This window comes from Durio zibethinus, chromosome 7 (genome assembly GCF_047325235.1).
Source record: "Durio zibethinus cultivar Kanyao isolate XHJ-2024 chromosome 7, ASM4732523v1, whole genome shotgun sequence".
NCBI lineage: Eukaryota > Viridiplantae > Streptophyta > Magnoliopsida > Malvales > Malvaceae > Durio > Durio zibethinus.
Genome location: NC_143168.1, coordinates 25,074,703 through 25,093,213, shown reverse-complemented (window position 1 = coordinate 25,093,213; position 18,511 = coordinate 25,074,703). Strand labels below are relative to the sequence as shown.

The window sequence follows — 18,511 nt, the reverse complement described above, 5'->3', positions numbered from 1 at the left end:
GTGCAAGTCAAATCAGGGATTTCTATCCAAACTTCAACTCATTGATCCTTACTATTTCATCTAACTCCAAGCCAGAAACCTGAGCTTGACTCACTCAAATTCAATCTGGATGGTTTTACCGTTGGAAAATCGAGTTCTACGAGAATAGATGGAGTGGTTAGAAACCGATTCGGAGTTGTTAAGATGAAAATCTCTAAATTTGTGGGGATAACTGATTCGAATGAGGTTAGACTGATATAAGTGTGTTTTTTGTATGTGACTTTCTCATGGACTAATACTCATTCACTGATTATTAAAAGTGATTCTTTGTATGCTATGACTTGATCAAATCACCCCCATAATATTAAGAAACACATATTGCATTTGAAAAACTTTAATTTAATGTCGGTTGATAGAAGTGGTAAAGGACGAATGTTGGGCATCCAAGTTTGAATCCTCCTGCATTCCCTTGTTAATAGACAATTTGTAAATCTGAAAAATTCATAAGTGAAAATTTAATGAAACTCAATTGGATTGTCGGTTTATATTCACTTAAAGATAAAATAATCTCTTCTACTTCTAAATTTTTTCCAAAAAAAAAAAATAATAATACAAAAATTTCGACAAATTTTTTATATTTAATGAAAGACGAATGAATATGCGGATGCCTTTGCTAACTCAAAGTTGAATGGAACTCAAACTTTATAGAATAATTTAATTAGATGTATTGTGACATCTTAAACTATTCCTTTTATTATTCTTTTGGTCTGACTTTAACAGTTTATTGTTTGCCTTTTAGAACTTGATCATTTTGGTCTGACCTAACACATTGGTTAGAGTCTCACAGCATTTTTATCATTTTGTGCAAATAGAAACCATCCTATTTTGTAAGGGTGATAATGATTAAGATCGAATTGAATTTAATTTGATTTTTTGAATAATATATAATATTATAAATTTTTGAAATCTGGTTTCGAATCTGAACTAATCTTTTCTTGAAACTAATATTCGATCGAATAAAATTCCATCGGTTCACTTCATCAGTTTTTGGGATGCAACGCTGCTCTTTCTATCCATTTGATAAAAGCCTCTGCAGAATGGTACACTGGGTCCGAGTATTTGTTCCTAACTGATTTAAAAACCCATTTTGTTATAGTTCAAGCTATACCTGAAGGGGTAGAGATACATATCAAATCCATAATTTCCCCCAAGCTTTTATTATTCTCAAAATTTCGGAAGAAATAATTTAGGAATTTAAATTGCAACTAGTTGTTGAGGCTGTTCTGATTCTTAAGGAAAGATGTATGCACTCTCTTGAAGATAAATACCTCTCGATATCTTTTGCAGCAAAAAAAGGTCGAATGTTTTCATTTGGAGAGGTAAGCATGGCTGTAACAAGGCCTCCTGTGCTAGTAACAGCAATGAAATCGAAGTAATCTGCAATCCTTGCATTTTCACTGTCCAGCTTCTGTTCAAGAAATAATTTTCTACATAAGTTAACATCTCAATCACACTCCAGCTATACTTAGCTAAGGGGCATATATGGAGTAAGCTACCAACCCGAAGCTATAACTCAAGGAAGGCGAGAATAGTCCCACTCACTCCCCCACCATCGATGTCCTTCTAATTAATCCATAATGATGAGATTTTAATCAAATATCGACCATGATTTTCAGCATTGTAGATAATAAAGTCAATACGATTTTTTTTTTAAAAACAAAATTATAAGTGTCTGTTCATATACTAACATATTTTTATGTGTAATAGAGAGTTTGCAAGAGAATGTGCGTACATTGATATTTGCAGAAAATTGGTAAAAGAGATCGAGAGCTGGAATTTGACCATAAAAAATAGAAATCACAAGAACTCACCAGTTGCCACTGAAGACAGAAAACTGAACTTTTAGCCAATGTATAGTAACTTTCACCAATTGAAAAGCCTGGGTCTGCTTTCAATATCATTTATAGCTGTGAAGTTCTGTTAGTTTTTCAGGACGTTGTCATCTTAAAAAGTTTTGCTTCTTTTTGCACCTAACGAGGTCAGTGGCAGCAACTTTTCCTTTTTGCTTCAATGGCGTGTTACCATATTTGTTTTTGTTAAAAATATTGGTGACCTGATTACCCTGGTAGAGTAACAATTAGACAAGGATATTCCACTGTTAACCAGTTATCATCATGGCTAAACGAATATGGTTATGCCCTCTGAATTTGGAAATGTAGAGCAGTCATCATCACTTCACATTTGGTCAGTTTAGTCAACGTTACCGCTGTATATTGAAGAAAAAAAAGGTGAGATATTATCTTCTGTTGCCTAATCCAGCAATCTATTGAAGGTTGGCCGAGGGCTTGATCAGACCTGGTTTGGTTCATGATCAAAAGAAGAAACCAGAGAAATTTTACAATCAGTTTAAAACACCAACATAACTTGCATTCGATGCTGCATCTTCTTTGCAAGGCATTACCAGGCATTAATGGCAAACTCTGCCCTTGTCCATGAAGAAAAGGAATACAGTAAAGCTTACCTTCTACATGTTTTCATATTACATCTGGGGCTGTTCAGAATTTAGACTCCTCACAGAAGTTCAATCTTTCCATCTGTTTTTTCAAAGTCTTCTGAAAACATATGTTTCACAGTGTGAAAGGAGCTATCCAAACAATTGATAGAAAACAAAATAATATGCCATCTTGATGAGATGATATAATATACTTTAATAAGCACGTGGAAAATACAATATTCTTAAATAATTAGAATTAGTTGTTCCAGCTGGTGAGAAACTTTGTCCTGTTTTTAGTTCTTTGTAAGCAACGTTGACAAATAAGCCGCCAATTTCTTGCCCCATCCAGCTGAATTGGTGAATATTACTATGATTGCTTGCTTTGTTGTCTGAATGCTCCTTTGCATACATATGTTGTTAGTTGTCGTCTGTTTTTAGTTCTTTCTAAGCAACTTTGACAAAGAAACAGCCAATAACTTACCCCATCCAGCTGAGTGGAAATGGAAATTCATTTTTGGCATAATAGAACTCTTAAGGGAAAGTACTTATGTGCTATTAGTTTTTTGTTTGTTATTTATAATTCTCTTATTGTATTATTCTACTTTTTCTTATTTTGGCTAAAATCTTTCTGCAATTAGCTGATTAGTTATGCATTGTACTTCCCAGTTGCCCCGCCAGAAAAGCAGTTGAGATTTAAGACGACCACAGATGCCTCAGAGACACAAGTTATCGAGGCAATGCAGAGGTTGCATCGCATATCAAGAACCCCACCAAGTTTGCTAAGGCTTCAAAGCTTGCCATACAGCTGATACAGGCTGGAAGTGTGAAGGCAGGAACTAGTGAACACTTTTATGCTATACTAGAGGCTGCAATGTTATCAACAACTTCTTGTACTGATCTTTCAGTGGGAGGAGATTATCATTCATTGTTCTCAGCAGCACAAGATGTAGTTGAAGTATGAATTTAGTTTTTCTTACAAATATAAATTGGCTTTTGTCCCTTGAGAATTATCTTTTATTCTGTTTCCTTGCAGTGCCTAAATAAGAAGCAGAAGAACCAACTGACAGTATCGACATTTAGGGCTGTGATGGCAAATGACTTATTAACTGATGAAAGCTTTGTGGTATGTATAATGTACTTTACTTTTAGTTTTAGTAGGTGTTTTGTAGCCACAGTATTGTCAGTCAATGAGTTATTCGATCTTCTGTGTACATTGTGGTAACAAACGTGAGTACTCCTTGCGACATGCAATGCAGAGACAATTATATGTAGTCTAATGTTCGTTTATGTATGTGTGTGTGTTTGGAAATATGAAAAGTGGGGATTTTGCAATAGTTTTAGTGGTGTTGTAGTGTATTTTTAAACGTTACAGTGAGCATAGATTTTCTTGTTAATATGGCTGAATTTTACTTAGTGAAGGTTGTTTGCTTGACTAAAATGTTTTGTGACAATACTGTTTCAACTGATTCCCTTTTCTTGGTCGTACAAAATTTGTTGCTGACAGTGTGTTTATGTGTTCATTCTTATAGTTTTCTAAAACAGCTAGTAAATTAAAAGATGCTATATCTGGTCTTCCATTTGCAACTCAGGATGATGACATAGATGAAGCTGCTACCCTGAAAGATGAGACTGAAATCGGTAATGCTGACAATGACAAGAAACAAGCTGTAGTTGCTCCAGCTGCAGAAAATAACAAGGATGTGTCTGATCCTTTTGGACTCGATGCTCTGATTCCTGGATCTGGGAAAAAAGATGATAGAAAAGGAAATAAAGATGTGGCTTTAGGATTAGCAACCTAATCCGTCTCTGACGGGATTCGATTCGATTCAATTTTATAAGATTAATTTTTTTTTTTTAAATTTAATTTTGAGTCGAATAAGATAAGATAATCATAAAAAAATATTAGAGTTGAATTTTAAGTAAATCCGACCCGATATATATATATAAATTATTTTTTCATTAATTATTTAATTTTTATTTATATATATTTATATTTATATAATTTTATATTTATATAAAAAATAATATTTTATTAATTTTCGATTAATCAGGTATGGTTTATATAATATCAGTTCAAATTAGATTTGGACATAAAAAAAAATCCTCGAATCAGATTTTATGGATATAAAATCATATCGGATTCGATACGAACAAAAATCTATCCCTACCAACTTGATCCGTTGTCATCTCTACGTGGCTTCCAAGAGCAAGGAGGATGAGGAAGCGACTAAAAGATTTCTCAAGTCACAGAGAGAAGCGTTAATTACTTGTTTAGAGATTGCTGTTCGAAGTTATAAAACTCCATGGTAAGTGTTAGTTTTCTGCTGCTATTTGAAAGAAAAGGAAGCTCTGCTTTTAGTTGCTTATGTTGATTTTTGTTTTAGGAGATTGATTGCATGTGTAATTCTTCTTAGGTGCCAGACAGTTTTAGACATCTTGGTAAAGCATGCATTTGACAATGTAGCAAGGTTTACATCTCGACAAAGGGATGCCATTAAAAAACTATGGGCTTTTGTTCGGGAGCAGCAAATACGTAGGAAGCAAGGGAAATCAGTTACTGGGGAACTTGATGTGAATGCTTTTGAATGGCTTCAGCAAAAGTATTCTACTGAGAAAATCAGCAGTCGGCATTCTGTTGGAGCTAGTGGGGATCGTCATCGTCAGCAGTGGCTTGGTTAACGCGCTTTCTTTCGTGTTGTCCATAGCAGAAGCATTACCGATCTTAACTCTTACCCAGAAAACAAATTGAAACTGTTGATTGATCTTCGCTTAATCTGAATGTAATATGTTTTAGGTGTCAAACATTTTTAAAGGATAAAATTCATATGGATGTGGATATGGATATTTGTTCTCTTTTTTTCTTAAACTGTACACATTTTCACTATGTTCTTGGATCAAGCACAGTCAACTGGTTTCTACCAGTAATCTCCACAGGAACAGGTTCCTTCTCTGAAGTGGTGAAAGCGCTTCCGATCGCGTACTATTATTACCCTCTGATAGATTTTAGACAGCAGCTTAGTTGCAGCGTGACAATCGTTGCAAACTCGGAGATTTTTCACAATCCGAATTGGGGTACCTGGAGCTGAACTAATGAGGCCAAAAGCCATTGCCAATTTTTCACTGTGATAGTTGAGGGCAGTTTCTTTCTCTTCCTCATCTATATTTTGTAGGACAGCAGAGGTGTCTGCCATGTACCCTGCCTCCTCCAACTTTTTTCCCATCTCAGATACCATATCATTTATCTTTCCAATTTGTGGGTGTGACTTATCTCCCGTTATGAACTCATGAACATATCCATTTACTTCGATAGAGCTGAGCCCTGGTTCCTTCTTCATTCCCTTTTTCTTCATTGCTTTTCGCACCCTTGCAACATCATTCCACCTATTTGCCACTGCATATATATTTGACATTGAAACATTGTAACCACAGTTTTGAGGTTCCAGGTAAACAAGTTGCCTTGCCGCCATTTCCCCTAATACGGTATTCTTGTGAATCTTGCATGCAGCAAGAAGAGCACTCCATATGATGGTGTTTGCCCTTATTGGCATGCTTTTGATAATCTCATAGGCCTCATCAAGCAGTCCTGCTCGACCAAGAAGATCCACCATACAACCGTAGTGTTCAATCTTTGGAACCAAGCCAATTTCATTAACCATTTTCTCAAACATTAGCTTTCCTTCTTCCACCAATCCTGCATGGCTACAAGCATGAAGAAGACCAATAAATGTGATATCATTAGGTTTAGCACCCACTCTTTCCATTTCGGAGAATAGCCCCAAAGCCTCCTTACCACAACCGTGCATTCCAAATCCTGCCATCATTGTATTCCACATGACAATATCTTGATCTTTAAATTCCCTAAACAGTCTCCAAGCCCCATCAATGTCTCCACATTTGGCATACATTTCCAATAGTGCGGTTTTTAATATCTTATCCGTTTCAACAACTTGCCTGTCTATGAAAGTATGAACCCATTTGCCCATATCAAGGGCTCCAACTTCTGCACAGAGTAAAAGGATGGTAGCCATTGTTACTTGGTTAGGTCTCACTCCACTGTCCTTCATCTTGACAAAAAGATCGAAAGCCTGATCAATGCAATGAGCTTGTGCATAAGCTGCAATCATAGCACTCCAGAAGATAACATCTCCATTCTTAACCGTGTCAAAAACTGCCTTAGCTTTCCTTATCTCCCCACATTTCCCGTACATATCAACCAAAGCAGTAGCAAGAGCCAAAGACACACTAATCCTATTTCTCAAAATATAAGCATGTAGTTGTTTTCCCAGTTCTAAAACCTCCACAAAGCCACATTCTACAACTAAGCTCAGCAAAGTAATCTCATTTGGTTTTATCCTTTCTTTAAACATTCTAGCAAAAAGATTCACTCCCTCTTCTAATTTATTGCAATGAATATATCCAGCTATCATAGCAGTCCATGAAACAATACTTTTCTGGTTCAATCCATTGAAAAGCAGTCTTGCAGAACCTAAATTTCCACTTTTGGCATACATATCAATGAAAGCAGTAGTTAAATGAACACTCATTTTCTCAAGATTCCTTGTAACATAAGCATGCATTGCTTTTCCCAGTTCAATGTCCTTGAGCTCTGAAAATAAATTAATCATACTAATCATGGCAACCTCACTAGGTCTTATTTGTGAAATTTGCATCTTTCTGATAATCCCCAATGCTTCCCCATGAAATTTACCTCTAACATAGCTTCTAATCATTGTACTCCAAGAAACAACATCTCTTACATCCATATTATCAAATAATAACCTGGCTGACACCACACTCTCACATTCACTATACATTTGTATCAAAGCATTACTTACAAAAACATCTTGAATCAATCCATTCTTCACTGCAAAACCATGTATTTCTTTACCCAACTGGGTCATTGAAACAATACTGCAAGCTTTCAGGACAGCAGGTACCATAAAGTTATCAACTTCATAGTCCGTTCTTCTCAAATAAGCATAGATGTCAAGTGCATTGTGGGGTTGGCTGTTTTTAGTGTAAGATGTAATAAGGAAATTTAATTGTGCAGAAGGGCTAAACTTGGTTTGGTTGAAGTGGGTTTTGACCATAAGAGCATGGATTTGCCTGGTTTGTTCAAGGGTGGGTTGTTCAGGGAGGATGTGAAGCTGAAATGGGATTTGCCGCCGGTATTGAAGCGTTCCGCTTTTTGTTAAAGCTAAGAGGGAAGGAGAAAGTGTAGGCTGCTTTGTTGCAGCTATTGTCAGGTCCATGGCGTCTAGCCTTTCGTCACTTCCTTTTGCAGTCTTGAGTGAATACTTTACTTCATCTTCAACTAACGTTCTTTTATCTTCACAAAATATCTTTTTTTTTTTTTTTTTAATGAAACTTCAGTTTTCTAACATTTTGCTTGTTTGTTTGCTCTTTGCGTTTGTTTCTGAAGGGAACTCCAAAGCTTGAAGATACTGTCCAACACTTGTCTGAGACAAGCCCATATTGCCACGAACTATGGGCTTTCTTTTCAGCCCACGAGACACTGCTAGAGCCCAGGATTGGCAAAAAACTAAAATCTCAACCAAAACGTTAAAAATCTCCCACACTTTTCCCTGTATAATTTAACCTAAAACCCCAATTATCTCGCGTCGCCAAGCCCCAAATTTAACTCAAAGCAACAACCTTTTTCTACTTAACCTGAATTTTTTTGCTTGATTTTTATGTTCATATAGCACGCATCGAAGTATTGCACGTGATTTTTATCGAAAATCCTGTGAGCTCAAAAGCTGTGCAATGTCATAAGTATCATCCCACTTCAAAACTTTGGCCTTTTGATAAATACCCATTGTTTTTCTTGAGGTTTAATGGTGGATGATTACATTTTTAATACTCGTTTCCTAATATGTAGCTTTTAGAATCACCAATGAATTCTTTTGTTAATCTGTTGCTGGAGATGCAAAGGTTTAAGTTTTTATTGATTAGTTATGGTGAAACATTCGGTCAATTGAGATTTTATGGTGAAAAGTTGTACCTTTCAAAGGAATGGCCCTTTCAGTTTGTTGCAAGTGAATTTTTTTTATTGTTTTTTTTTTTTTTTTGTCTTATGTGTTTTGGTTTAGCATATTCTTTTGCTATTTAAACCATGATGGATTCTGGTTAAGCATATGGCAAAAGGGAATGAATGATAAAGAATAAAGTTCTATTTCTCTTTAGGTTTTTTTATTGAAAAAATTGCTTTAGTTATGTAGGAAGTACAGAACAGTAATTACAAGTACTTCATTGCTGCTGCTGCCAATTCTTTAGTTTATATAGGAAGTGTTGTCTGTTTTGATTCAAAACTCTTGTATTTTTTTTATAAAAAATATCTCATAAATATGAGTTTAAGTTTCAATATATATATATATATTACAGCAGATGCCTATAACATCTCCATGCGAGATTAGGGTCTTACATATACAATGTTTGAATTTGAACAGAACCTTCAGCATTTTGATTTTTGTCTGCAGGTTTTTAATTAGGTTAACAGAATGTCAAACCCCAAAGTTTTCTTTGATATTTTGATTGGAATACATTGATATTTGAAGAAAACTGGTAAAAGAGATCGAGATGCTGGAATTTGACCATAAAATATAGAAATCACAGGAACTCACCGGTTGCTGTTGATGACAGATATCGAAACTTTTAGCCAATGTATAGTAACTTTCACCAATTGAAAAGCCCAGGTCTGCTTTCAATCTCATTTATAGCCGTGAAGTTCTGTCAGTTTTTCAGGAGGTTATCTTAAAAAGTTTTGCTTCTTTTTGCACCTAATGAGGTCAGTGGCAGCAACTTTTCCTTTTTGCTTCAATGGCGTGGTACTGGATTTGTTTTTGTTAAGAATACTGGTCACCTGATTACCCTGGTAGAGTTACAATTAGACAATGATATTCCACTGTTAACCAGTTATCATCATGGCTAAACAAATATGGTTATGCCCGCTGAATTTGGAAAATTAGAGCAGTGATCATAACTTCACATTGGTCAGTTTAGTCAACATTATCTCTTTGGATTTAGGGAAAAAAAAAAAGGTGAGATATTATCTTCTGTTGCCAAATCCAGCAAACGATTGAAGGTTAGCCGAGGGCTTGATCAGACCTGGTTTAATTCATGATCAAAAGAAGAAACCAGAGAAATTTTGCAATCAGTTTAGAACACAAACATAACTTGCATTCGATATTGCATCTTCTTTGCCAGGCATTAGTGGCAAACTCTGCCCTTGTCCATCAAGAAAAGGAATGCAGTAAAACTTACATTCTACATGTTTTCATATGACATCTGGGGCTGTTTAGAATTTAGACTCTTCACACGAGTTCAATCTTTCCATCTATTTTGAAAGTCTTCTAAAAACATAAGTTTCACATTGTGAAAGGAGCTATCCCGAACAATTGATAAAAAAACAAAATAATGTGCCATCTTGATGAGATGATATAATATATTTTAATAAGCACGTGGAAAATAAAAAATTCTTAAATATTTAGAATTAGTTGTTCCAGCTGGTGAGAAACTTTATCTGTTTTTAGTTCTTTGTAAGCAACTTTGACAAATAAACAGCTAATTTCTTACCCCATCCAGCTGAATTGGTGAATATTAATATGATTGCTTGCTTTGTTGTCTGAATGCTCTTTTGCATACATATATGTTAGTTGTTGGCTTCTTCTGTCAAGCCAGACCATTGTTATTGGTTGACCAAGGCTTCTTTGGCTTCGGAAGAAGTTCTGCATAAACCACCGGCAGAAATGGATATTGACACTGACCTGCAGAAAGTTTTACCTACAGAAGAACACGATTATGATAGAGCAAAAGAGCTGAAGGCCTTTGATGACACAAAAGCCGGTGTTAAGGGACTTGTTGATGCTGGTGTAGTTACAATTCCTCGAATCTTTTTCATGCCGCCTGAAGATATACTGTCTGCAAAGTTGGATGATCATGATAGTTTTCAGGTTCCCATCATAGATCTAAGAGATCCTGCTGCACATGCAGAAATTGTTGAAAAGATCAGATATGCATCAGAGAAATGGGGATTCTTCCAGGTTATAAACCATGGCATCCCACAAGATGTCATGAACAAGGTCATTGCAGGTGTTCATAGATTCCATGAGCAACCGAAAGAGGTGAAGATGAAATTTTACTCACGTGAGAACGAGAAGAAAGTGAGATTTATCAGCAATTATGATCTGTACGTGTCAAAAGCTGCAAACTGGAGGGACACTTTGTATTGTGCCATGGCTCCAAATCCTCCACCTCCCCAAGAGTACCCAGTTGCCTGCAGGTAGACTATAGACATACTCTTGAGATCTTAGCAATCTTACCATTGATTGAATCAAACTCATGAGCTTGAAATGCAGAGAAATATTGATAAAGTACTCAGAGGATGTTCAGAGCTTAGGCCAAATGCTTTTTGGGTTGCTGTCCGAGGCCCTTGGTCTCAATCCTTCTCACCTCACAGATATGGGGTGCATGGAAGGGCATGTCTTTGTTTGTCACTACTACCCAGCTTGCCCTGAACCTGACCGGACTATAGGGCATGCCAAACACTGTGATCCTGACTTCCTTACAATCCTTTTACAAGATCAAATTGGAGGCCTCCAAGTTCTTCATGAAGATCACTGGATTGATATCCCTCCACTGGAAGGAGCACTCATAGTTAATATCGGCGACCTCTTACAGGTATATGTATACAAGTATAGAAATACTAAGACCCAGAACTTACACACTGTCTTAATCCTATCTGATCTGCTTCCACTTTCATGCAGACTAAGAAAAAGGATTGTTCTAACCAATTTATGTTATGAACAACTTTGTTATTTCCCACTTCTTTCATGACAATCAAAGGCAGTTTTTAGTTTATCAAGGAATATAATTTTATTTACTGTTTCAATGCAGCTAATCTCCAACAACAAGTTCAGAAGCGTTGAGCATAGAGTTTTGGCTAAGCGGGCAGGCCCAAGAATATCAGTAGCATGCCTATTCACCACATTTTATCAACCATCTAACAAGCTTTATGGCCCCATAAAGGAATTGTTATCAGAAGAAAGTCCACCTTTGTACAAGGAAACCTTGATAAAGAATTATCTGTATTCCTTCCGCTCCTTGGGACGTGACAACGACTCTGCACTTGCTTTTTTGAGATTGTAATGATGAAAAGAATAAATTCACACATATTGTAATACATGGGGAAAGGAATAAACATACACAGAGATTGTAAATTCCCTCCAAGTACTGGTTATTAAGAGTTGCAGAACTCAAAATTGGGTTAAGAGTACAGGAAGCTATCTAAGCTAGGGGCATTAGTGGACCGAGCAGCCAACTTGGAGTTGGGATATTCAGGAAAGGAAAGAATTGTCTCACTCCCGGGGATATATAATTATTCTTATTGCCTCGCCATCGGTGCTAAGAATTGTGATAAGTTTTCCATCTATTCAAAAATCAACAATGATTAGAAATTTTAGAAAATACAACCAATCGGATTTTATAAATTCATCAGAACATTGGTTCCTCAACTAACATATTTTTCTGTTTTGTTGAGAAACTAGAAATGAATGCATATGCACATCAAGCAACCAACCTGGTAAATTAGAGATGCCTAAATTTGAATATATACATACATATCTAGAAACCACAGGAACTCATCAGTTGCCATTTGATGTCAGAACATTGAAAGCCAACATAGAGGTGTTTCCAACAGCTAAAAAGTCCAAGGCTGTTCCCAGCATCAACAAATTTTATCAGCCTTTTAGGAGGTTGCTGATTGGTTTTATTCTTATTATGGGTCACTCTTCATGCCAGCAAGGCAGTAATGTTTTCCTGAAAAAAGTTATCTTCTCCTTTCGACCTCATGACGTCAGTAACGGCTTCCTAAATACGGTTGGTTCTAGTGCATTTTTCTCTTAACAGAGGTCGTGATCGATTTAAGGACACGAAAAATCCAATTTGGATATCCTTTGTTCCAGTGCAGGATGATAAAATTCAGGAGTCATGAAAGCTCTCTGGGAAGAATTTGACTAACTATTACGCAATTTACAACTATATCTTGCATCCTTTTTCCAAATATTTAATGGCAACTGATGAAATATTAATCTCCATAAGCAAGCAAGCAAGCAGACAGTTCAAATTTCGCATTCAATGAAAACATAGGACAGTCACAATTAAACAGCCGAGAACCCTTATAACAATACATATCAGTACACAGCCTCAGTGGATTAGTCAGAAATACAATAACCTTGTTTAATTGCTAAGAATCTGCCAACATAGATTCATACTATCTAACAGATTATGAGGTAAATCACCATATAAGAAAACTTTGTATTGCTTGAAATGTTCCTCCTAATTTCAAACTATTGCATGAGATCATCAACCTCCTATAAGTTTAGGCAGAAGATAATGCAGTTAGCGTAATTTGAATTTTAGGCACCTTTATGACAAATTTAAATATTTTGCATGCATATTGGATTCTGATTATAGAAAGGATGATATCAGTAGTTGAATCAGTTTATGTACTAAATGTTAAGTATAAAACAAAAATAGAACTGCCTTCTGCCAATAATGGAACAGAGTAGTACACTAAGTTCATTAGCTCAAATCGAAGCCATCATTTGGCAACAGAATGGAATGCATCTAGCTACAGGGTATTGAATTGAAGGCCATATGACTCTAACTTCAAGCAACATTATTAAAGTTCTGGATGGCCTGCAGTAATCTCCACTAGCAATCAAGATCAATACACCATCACCCACTTCCAATTCTTTTCATTCCCAATCTTCATCACTTAATTGACCATCAGTTTCTTCTTTTGGTGGCCTAACGACCAACACCACTGTTCCTAGGCTCCCCTTCACGCCCATTTCCTTCAATGCTGATCCTCTATCCACCTTCATCCGGCCACCATCAACCTTCACCAAATAAAACCCATCACCCAATTCCACCTCCTTCCTATTCCTATCAGTAACCACCAAAATAGGCTCTTCCTTATACCACCTATTTGCCTTCCACAGTAAAACTCTCGCATCCACAAATGCCACTACAACTCCTCCATTCCTTGACCTAACAACCGGTTCCCAACCTGGCAAAACCACCCACCTCTTCCACCCCTTCTCGGCCTCCACTACACCAAAATCCCCTTCAGTTCTACACTCCAAAGCTGCTTCCAAAATCTCTCTGTCCTCCTCCGGCTTACAAACCGGGAAAACCACCACATTAGTAGCCTCATCAACTTCACCAAACTTCATCCTAACAACTGGAACCCGAACCCCATATTCCAAATCATCTCCTTTCTCTTCTTTTTCATCCTCCCCAGCTTTCATCTCTTCCAACACCTCTCCTTTCTCTTCTTTTTCATCCTCCCCACCTTTCATCTCTTGCAACACCTCTTTTTTAGAACTCTCAGACTCAGCAACTTCCAATGCTTGCCTTAAAGCAGCAGTTCTTTGTTCAGAAGGATATTCCTATGTTCCCTACTTTGCCTATAATACATAAATGACAAACAATCCCGTGGAAGCTTATATTCAAAACTTTTCCAACCTTTATCCGTTTTCCTTCTTGGGAAATCCTTCATAGCCCTAGCAAAGTCTTGTACACCCTTTGCATCCAGGCTATTTTCAACTATATAACGAGCAGCTTCAGCTCTTTGTGAAGCACTTAAAGGTCTTATTTCGTAAAGCAATTCAGCACCACCAGTATCAAAAAAAGATACAACATTTTCATCAGTTTTGGATTGAATGAGTGACTCTCTTACCTGGGCAGCTACTATTAGTCTATTTTGTTCAACCCCAGAAATCCCAATTGATTCTTCTACAGAAGGAGGTGAAAAACCTTCCTGGTAAAAGGAAGGGATAAGTGGGGCATATTCAAACCAAAGTCCAAGGCGGCTGGCTAAGACATCCAAGCGAGCTTGAGGGTCAAGGGAGCGGAATTGGGCTGGAAGTGGAGATGGGGGGGGGGGGGGGTGGAGGCCTAAAGGTTGGTAAAGCTGTTGCTGCTGAGGCTGGGGGTTAGGGGGGATAAGAGTAGATGAGATGGGTTTAAGGAGGGTTTTAGAAAGTGGGAAAGAAAGATGGAAAGAAAAAAGAGATGGATTTTGGATTAAGAATGAAGAAAAGAAAGGATTTTTGGAATTGGTGATGGGTTTGAGAGAGGCTGATGAGAGCGTGTTGAGAAAAAATAAAGGCAGGATTTTTGCGGGAGAGGAGAGAGAAGGCAAAAGAAGAGCTTTGTGGTTGCAGAAGGTTGCCTCGTCTGAAAACTGAAATGCATGGGTTTTTCCTTGGGTTCTTTTTGAAAAAGATGGAGCCCAAAGAAAGCGTTGTGAGAGAAGATTGGCCATTGGGCTGAAACTCAATTTGGCCCAGCATTTTTATATTGAGAAAGAACAGCGCATGGGGTTTCCAAATTACTGTCAAATTTTTAATTTTTTATATTCATTAAATTTTTTTATCACTTTATGAAATTTAAAAATTAGAAACTTCATTGATATAATAAACATAACTAAGTCTCATTTAGTGAAAACCAAAAATATCTTAATGACATATTGTATATCGATTGATTGAAGTTACAATATACATAGTAAGAAAAACTTATAATAATTATAATAATTTCTCTCTTTACATAATAAAGACAAATTAAAATCACTTTTAGCTTTATTAAATTTAAAAAGTAATGGAAAAACTTATAATAAACGTCGCTCATATCTAAGCAATAGTTGGTTTTCATTCTAGAAAATGTAAGAAATCCAAATTAGTTCATTGGTCAACTAGAGAAAGAAGATATTGTATCTTAATTTCTCTAAGGCCGCATGACTTTTGTAACTATGTTAAAACTACACTACCAAAATGGATCAATCTTTTACCAAATTGGAGAGATAGAAATTTTTTCCATGGCTTATTCGAGGGGCAAAAATTTTTTCCATGGCTTAATGCATTTGTGACTTTTCATGGATTGGTGAAAATTTTCTACAAGACTTTAATGCTTTTGCGGAAAATTCAAGCTGGAATTTTGAGACCTCGGAAAGCCCCTCGTGTGTGACGTTGAAAATTGGAAAATTAAACATTTACTTTAATATATAGAGCACATACATAAAATATTATACAGGAAGAAGTTCTAATATAAACCAAGGCTTCTTTGACTTCAGGAAGAAGTTCTGCATAAACCATTGGCAGAAATGGATATTGACTCAGATCTGCAGAAAGTTTTACCTACAGAAGAACATGATTATGATAGAGCAAAAGAGCTGAAGGCCTTTGATGACACAAAAGCCGGTGTTAAGGGACTTGTTGATGCTGGTGTAGTTACAATTCCTCGAATCTTTTTCATGCCGCCTGAAGATACACTCTCTGCAAAGTTGGATGATCATGATAGTTTTCAGGCTCCCATCATAGATCTAAGAGATCGTGCTGCATATGCAGAAACTGTTGAAAAGATCAGATATGCATCAGAGAAATGGGGATTCTTCCAGGTTATAAACCATGGCATCCCACAAGATGTCATCAACAAGGTCATTGCAGGTGTTCAAAGATTCCATGAGCAACCGAAAGAGGTGAAGATGAAATTTTACTCACGTGAGAAGGAGAAGAAAGTGAGATTTATTAGCAATTATGATCTGTACGTGTCGAAAGCTGCAAACTGGAGGGACACTTTGTATTGTGCCATGGCTCCAAACCCGCCACCTCCCAAAGAGTATCCAGTTGCCTGCAGGTATACTATAGACATACTCTAAGATCTTAGCAACCTTATTTACACAATTATTTGTTAGAAAAATGTTGATTGAATCAAACTCATGAGCTTGAAATGCAGAGAAATATTGATAGAGTACTCAGAGCATATTCAGAGTTTAGGCCAAATTCTTTTTGGGTTGCTATCCGAGGCCCTTGGTCTCAATCCTTCTCACCTCACAGATATGGGGTGCATGGAAGGGCATGTCTTTTTTTGTCACTACTACCCAGCTTGCCCTGAACCTGACCGGACAATAGGACATGCCAAACACTGTGATCCTGACTTCCTGACAATCCTTTTACAAGATCAAATTGGAGGCCTCCAAGTGCTTCATGAAGATCACTGGATTGATATCCCTCCACTGGAAGGAGCTCTCATAGTTAATATTGGCGACCTCTTACAGGTATATACAAGTATAGAAATACAAAGACCCGGAATTTATACCCTGTCTTAATCCTATCTGATCTGCTTCCACTTTCATGCAGACTAAGAAAAAGGCTTGCTCTAACTAATTTATTTTTTGAACAACTCTGTTATTTCCCACTTCTTTCATGACAATCAAAGGCAGTTTTTAGTTTTATCAAGGAATATAATTTTATTTACTGTTTCAATGCAGCTAATCTCCAACAACAAGTTCAGAAGCGTTGAGCATAGAGTTTTGGCTAAGCGGGCAGGCCCAAGAATATCAGTAGCATGCCAATTCACCACACTTTATGAACCAACTGACAAGCTTTATGGCCCCATAAAGGAATTGTTATCAGAAGATAGTCCACCTTTGTACAAGGAAACCTTGATAAAGGATTATCTGTATTCCTTCTGCTCCTTGGGACGTGACAACGATTCTGCACTTGCTTTTTTTAGATTGTAATGATGAAAAGAATAAATGCACACATATTGTAATATATGGGCAAAAGAATAAACAGACACCGATTGTAAATTCCCTTCAAGTAATGGTTAATTAAGAGTTGCAGGACTCAAAATTGGGTTAAGTGCACAGGAAGCTACCTAAGCTAGGAGCATTAGTGGACTGAGCAACCAACTTGGAATTGGGATATTCAGGAAAGGCAACAATTGTCTCACACTCCCAGGGACATATAATGCTTCTTACTGCCTCGCCATCACTGCTAAGAATTGTGGTAAGTTTTCCTTCTATTCTAAAATCAACCATGATTAGAATTTTTAGAAAATACAACCAATCTGATTTTATAAATTCATCAGAGCATCGGTTCCGCCACTAACATATTTTTATGTTTTGGTGAGAAACTAGAAATGAATGCATATGCGCATCAAGAAACCAAGCTGGTAAATTAGAGATAACTAAATTTGAATATATACACACATATATAGAAACCACAGGAACTCACCAGTTGCCATTTGATGTCAGAAAATTGAAAGCCAACATAGAGGTGTTTCCAACAGTTAAAAAGTCCAGGGCTGTTCTCAGCATCAATAGATTTATCAGCCTTTTAGGAGGTTGCTGATTAGTTTTGTTCTTATTATGGGTCACTCTTCATGCTAGTAAGGCAGTAATGGTTTCCTAAAAAAAGTTATCTTCTCCTTTCGACCTCATGACGTCAGTAACGGCTTCCTAAATACTGTTGGTTCTAGTGCATTTTTCTCTTAACAGAGGTCGTGATCGATTTAAGGACACGAAAAATCCAATTTGGATATCCTTTGTTCCAGTGCAGGATGATAAAATTCCGGAGTCATGAAAGCTCTCTGGGAAGAATTTGAATAACTATTACGCAATTTACAACTATATCTTGCATCCTTTTTCCAAATATTTAATGGCAACTGATGAAATATTAATCTCCATAAGCAAGCAAGCAAGCAAGCAGACAGTTCAAATTTCGCATTCAATGAAAACATAGGACAGTCACAATTAAACAGCCGAGAACCCTTATAACAATACATATCAGTACACAGCCTCAGTGGATTAGTCAGAAATACAATAACCTTGTTTAATTGCTAAGAATCTGCCAACATAGATTCATACTATCTAACAGATGATGAGGTAAATCACCATATAAGAAAACTTTGTATTGCTTGAAATGTTCCTCCTAATTTCAAACTATTGCATGAGATCATCAACCTCCTATAATTTAAGCAGAAGATAATGCAGTTAGCGTAATTTGAATTTTAGGCACCTTTATGACACATTTAAATATTTTGCATGCATATTGGATTCTGATTATAGAAAGGATGATATCAGTAGTTGAATCAGTTTATGTATTAAATGTTAAGTATAAAACAAAAATAGATCTGCCTTCTGCTAATAATGGAACAGAGTAGTACACTAAGTTCATTAGCTCAAATCGAAGC

General features: G+C 36.6%; 2 protein-coding genes and 3 pseudogenes across 4 annotated transcripts; 3 read left to right on the top strand and 2 right to left on the bottom strand.

Annotated features, from left to right (window-relative positions):
* The first annotated feature begins 2,167 nt into the window (after positions 1-2,167).
* LOC111277557 (uncharacterized) lies at positions 2,168-5,164 on the top strand (annotated as a pseudogene).
* A 75-nt stretch (positions 5,165-5,239) lies between these two features.
* Positions 5,240-7,928, bottom strand: LOC111277147 (pentatricopeptide repeat-containing protein At3g12770 pseudogene; annotated as a pseudogene). Its single transcript, XR_016343692.1, has one exon. The product of XR_016343692.1 is annotated as a pentatricopeptide repeat-containing protein At3g12770 pseudogene (transcript).
* A 288-nt stretch (positions 7,929-8,216) lies between these two features.
* On the top strand, positions 8,217-11,742 carry LOC111277149 (1-aminocyclopropane-1-carboxylate oxidase homolog 1-like). Of its 2 annotated transcripts, none has more exons than XM_089763982.1 (4): positions 8,217-9,260; positions 10,262-10,754; positions 10,831-11,152; positions 11,369-11,742. In XM_089763982.1, the coding sequence occupies exons 2-4, from the start codon at positions 10,372-10,374 to the stop codon at positions 11,618-11,620; spliced, it is 957 nt and encodes a 318-aa protein (XP_089620108.1). In that variant the 5' UTR covers positions 8,217-9,260; positions 10,262-10,371; the 3' UTR covers positions 11,621-11,742. The 2 variants fall into 2 exon arrangements, with proteins under 2 accessions (XP_089620108.1, XP_089620107.1); XM_089763981.1 differs by having other exon boundaries at positions 10,129-10,754.
* Positions 11,743-12,993: 1,251 nt separating this feature from the next.
* On the bottom strand, positions 12,994-14,804 carry LOC111277556 (rubisco accumulation factor 1.2, chloroplastic pseudogene; annotated as a pseudogene).
* Positions 14,805-15,563: 759 nt separating this feature from the next.
* Positions 15,564-17,160, top strand: LOC111277134 (1-aminocyclopropane-1-carboxylate oxidase homolog 1-like). The gene is made up of 3 exons (XM_022863353.2): positions 15,564-16,171; positions 16,271-16,592; positions 16,806-17,160. Exons 1-3 carry the CDS (start codon positions 15,639-15,641, stop codon positions 17,055-17,057), a joined length of 1,107 nt encoding a protein of 368 aa, XP_022719088.2. The 5' UTR covers positions 15,564-15,638; the 3' UTR covers positions 17,058-17,160.
* Positions 17,161-18,511: the final 1,351 nt, after the last annotated feature.

What these genes read in the sequence shown, in the direction of transcription:
- LOC111277149 (XM_089763981.1), top strand. Translation starts at nt 10,222, where the DNA reads ATGGATATTGACACTGACCTGCAGAAAGTTTTACCTACAGAAGAACAC. An exon ending in GAGTACCCAGTTGCCTGCAG is followed by an intron (nt 10,755 to 10,830) that starts GTAGACTATAGA and finishes CTTGAAATGCAG; the next exon opens with AGAAATATTGATAAAGTACT. An exon ending in ATATCGGCGACCTCTTACAG is followed by an intron (nt 11,153 to 11,368) that starts GTATATGTATAC and finishes GTTTCAATGCAG; the next exon opens with CTAATCTCCAACAACAAGTT.
- LOC111277134 (XM_022863353.2), top strand. Translation starts at nt 15,639, where the DNA reads ATGGATATTGACTCAGATCTGCAGAAAGTTTTACCTACAGAAGAACAT. An exon ending in GAGTATCCAGTTGCCTGCAG is followed by an intron (nt 16,172 to 16,270) that starts GTATACTATAGA and finishes CTTGAAATGCAG; the next exon opens with AGAAATATTGATAGAGTACT. An exon ending in ATATTGGCGACCTCTTACAG is followed by an intron (nt 16,593 to 16,805) that starts GTATATACAAGT and finishes GTTTCAATGCAG; the next exon opens with CTAATCTCCAACAACAAGTT.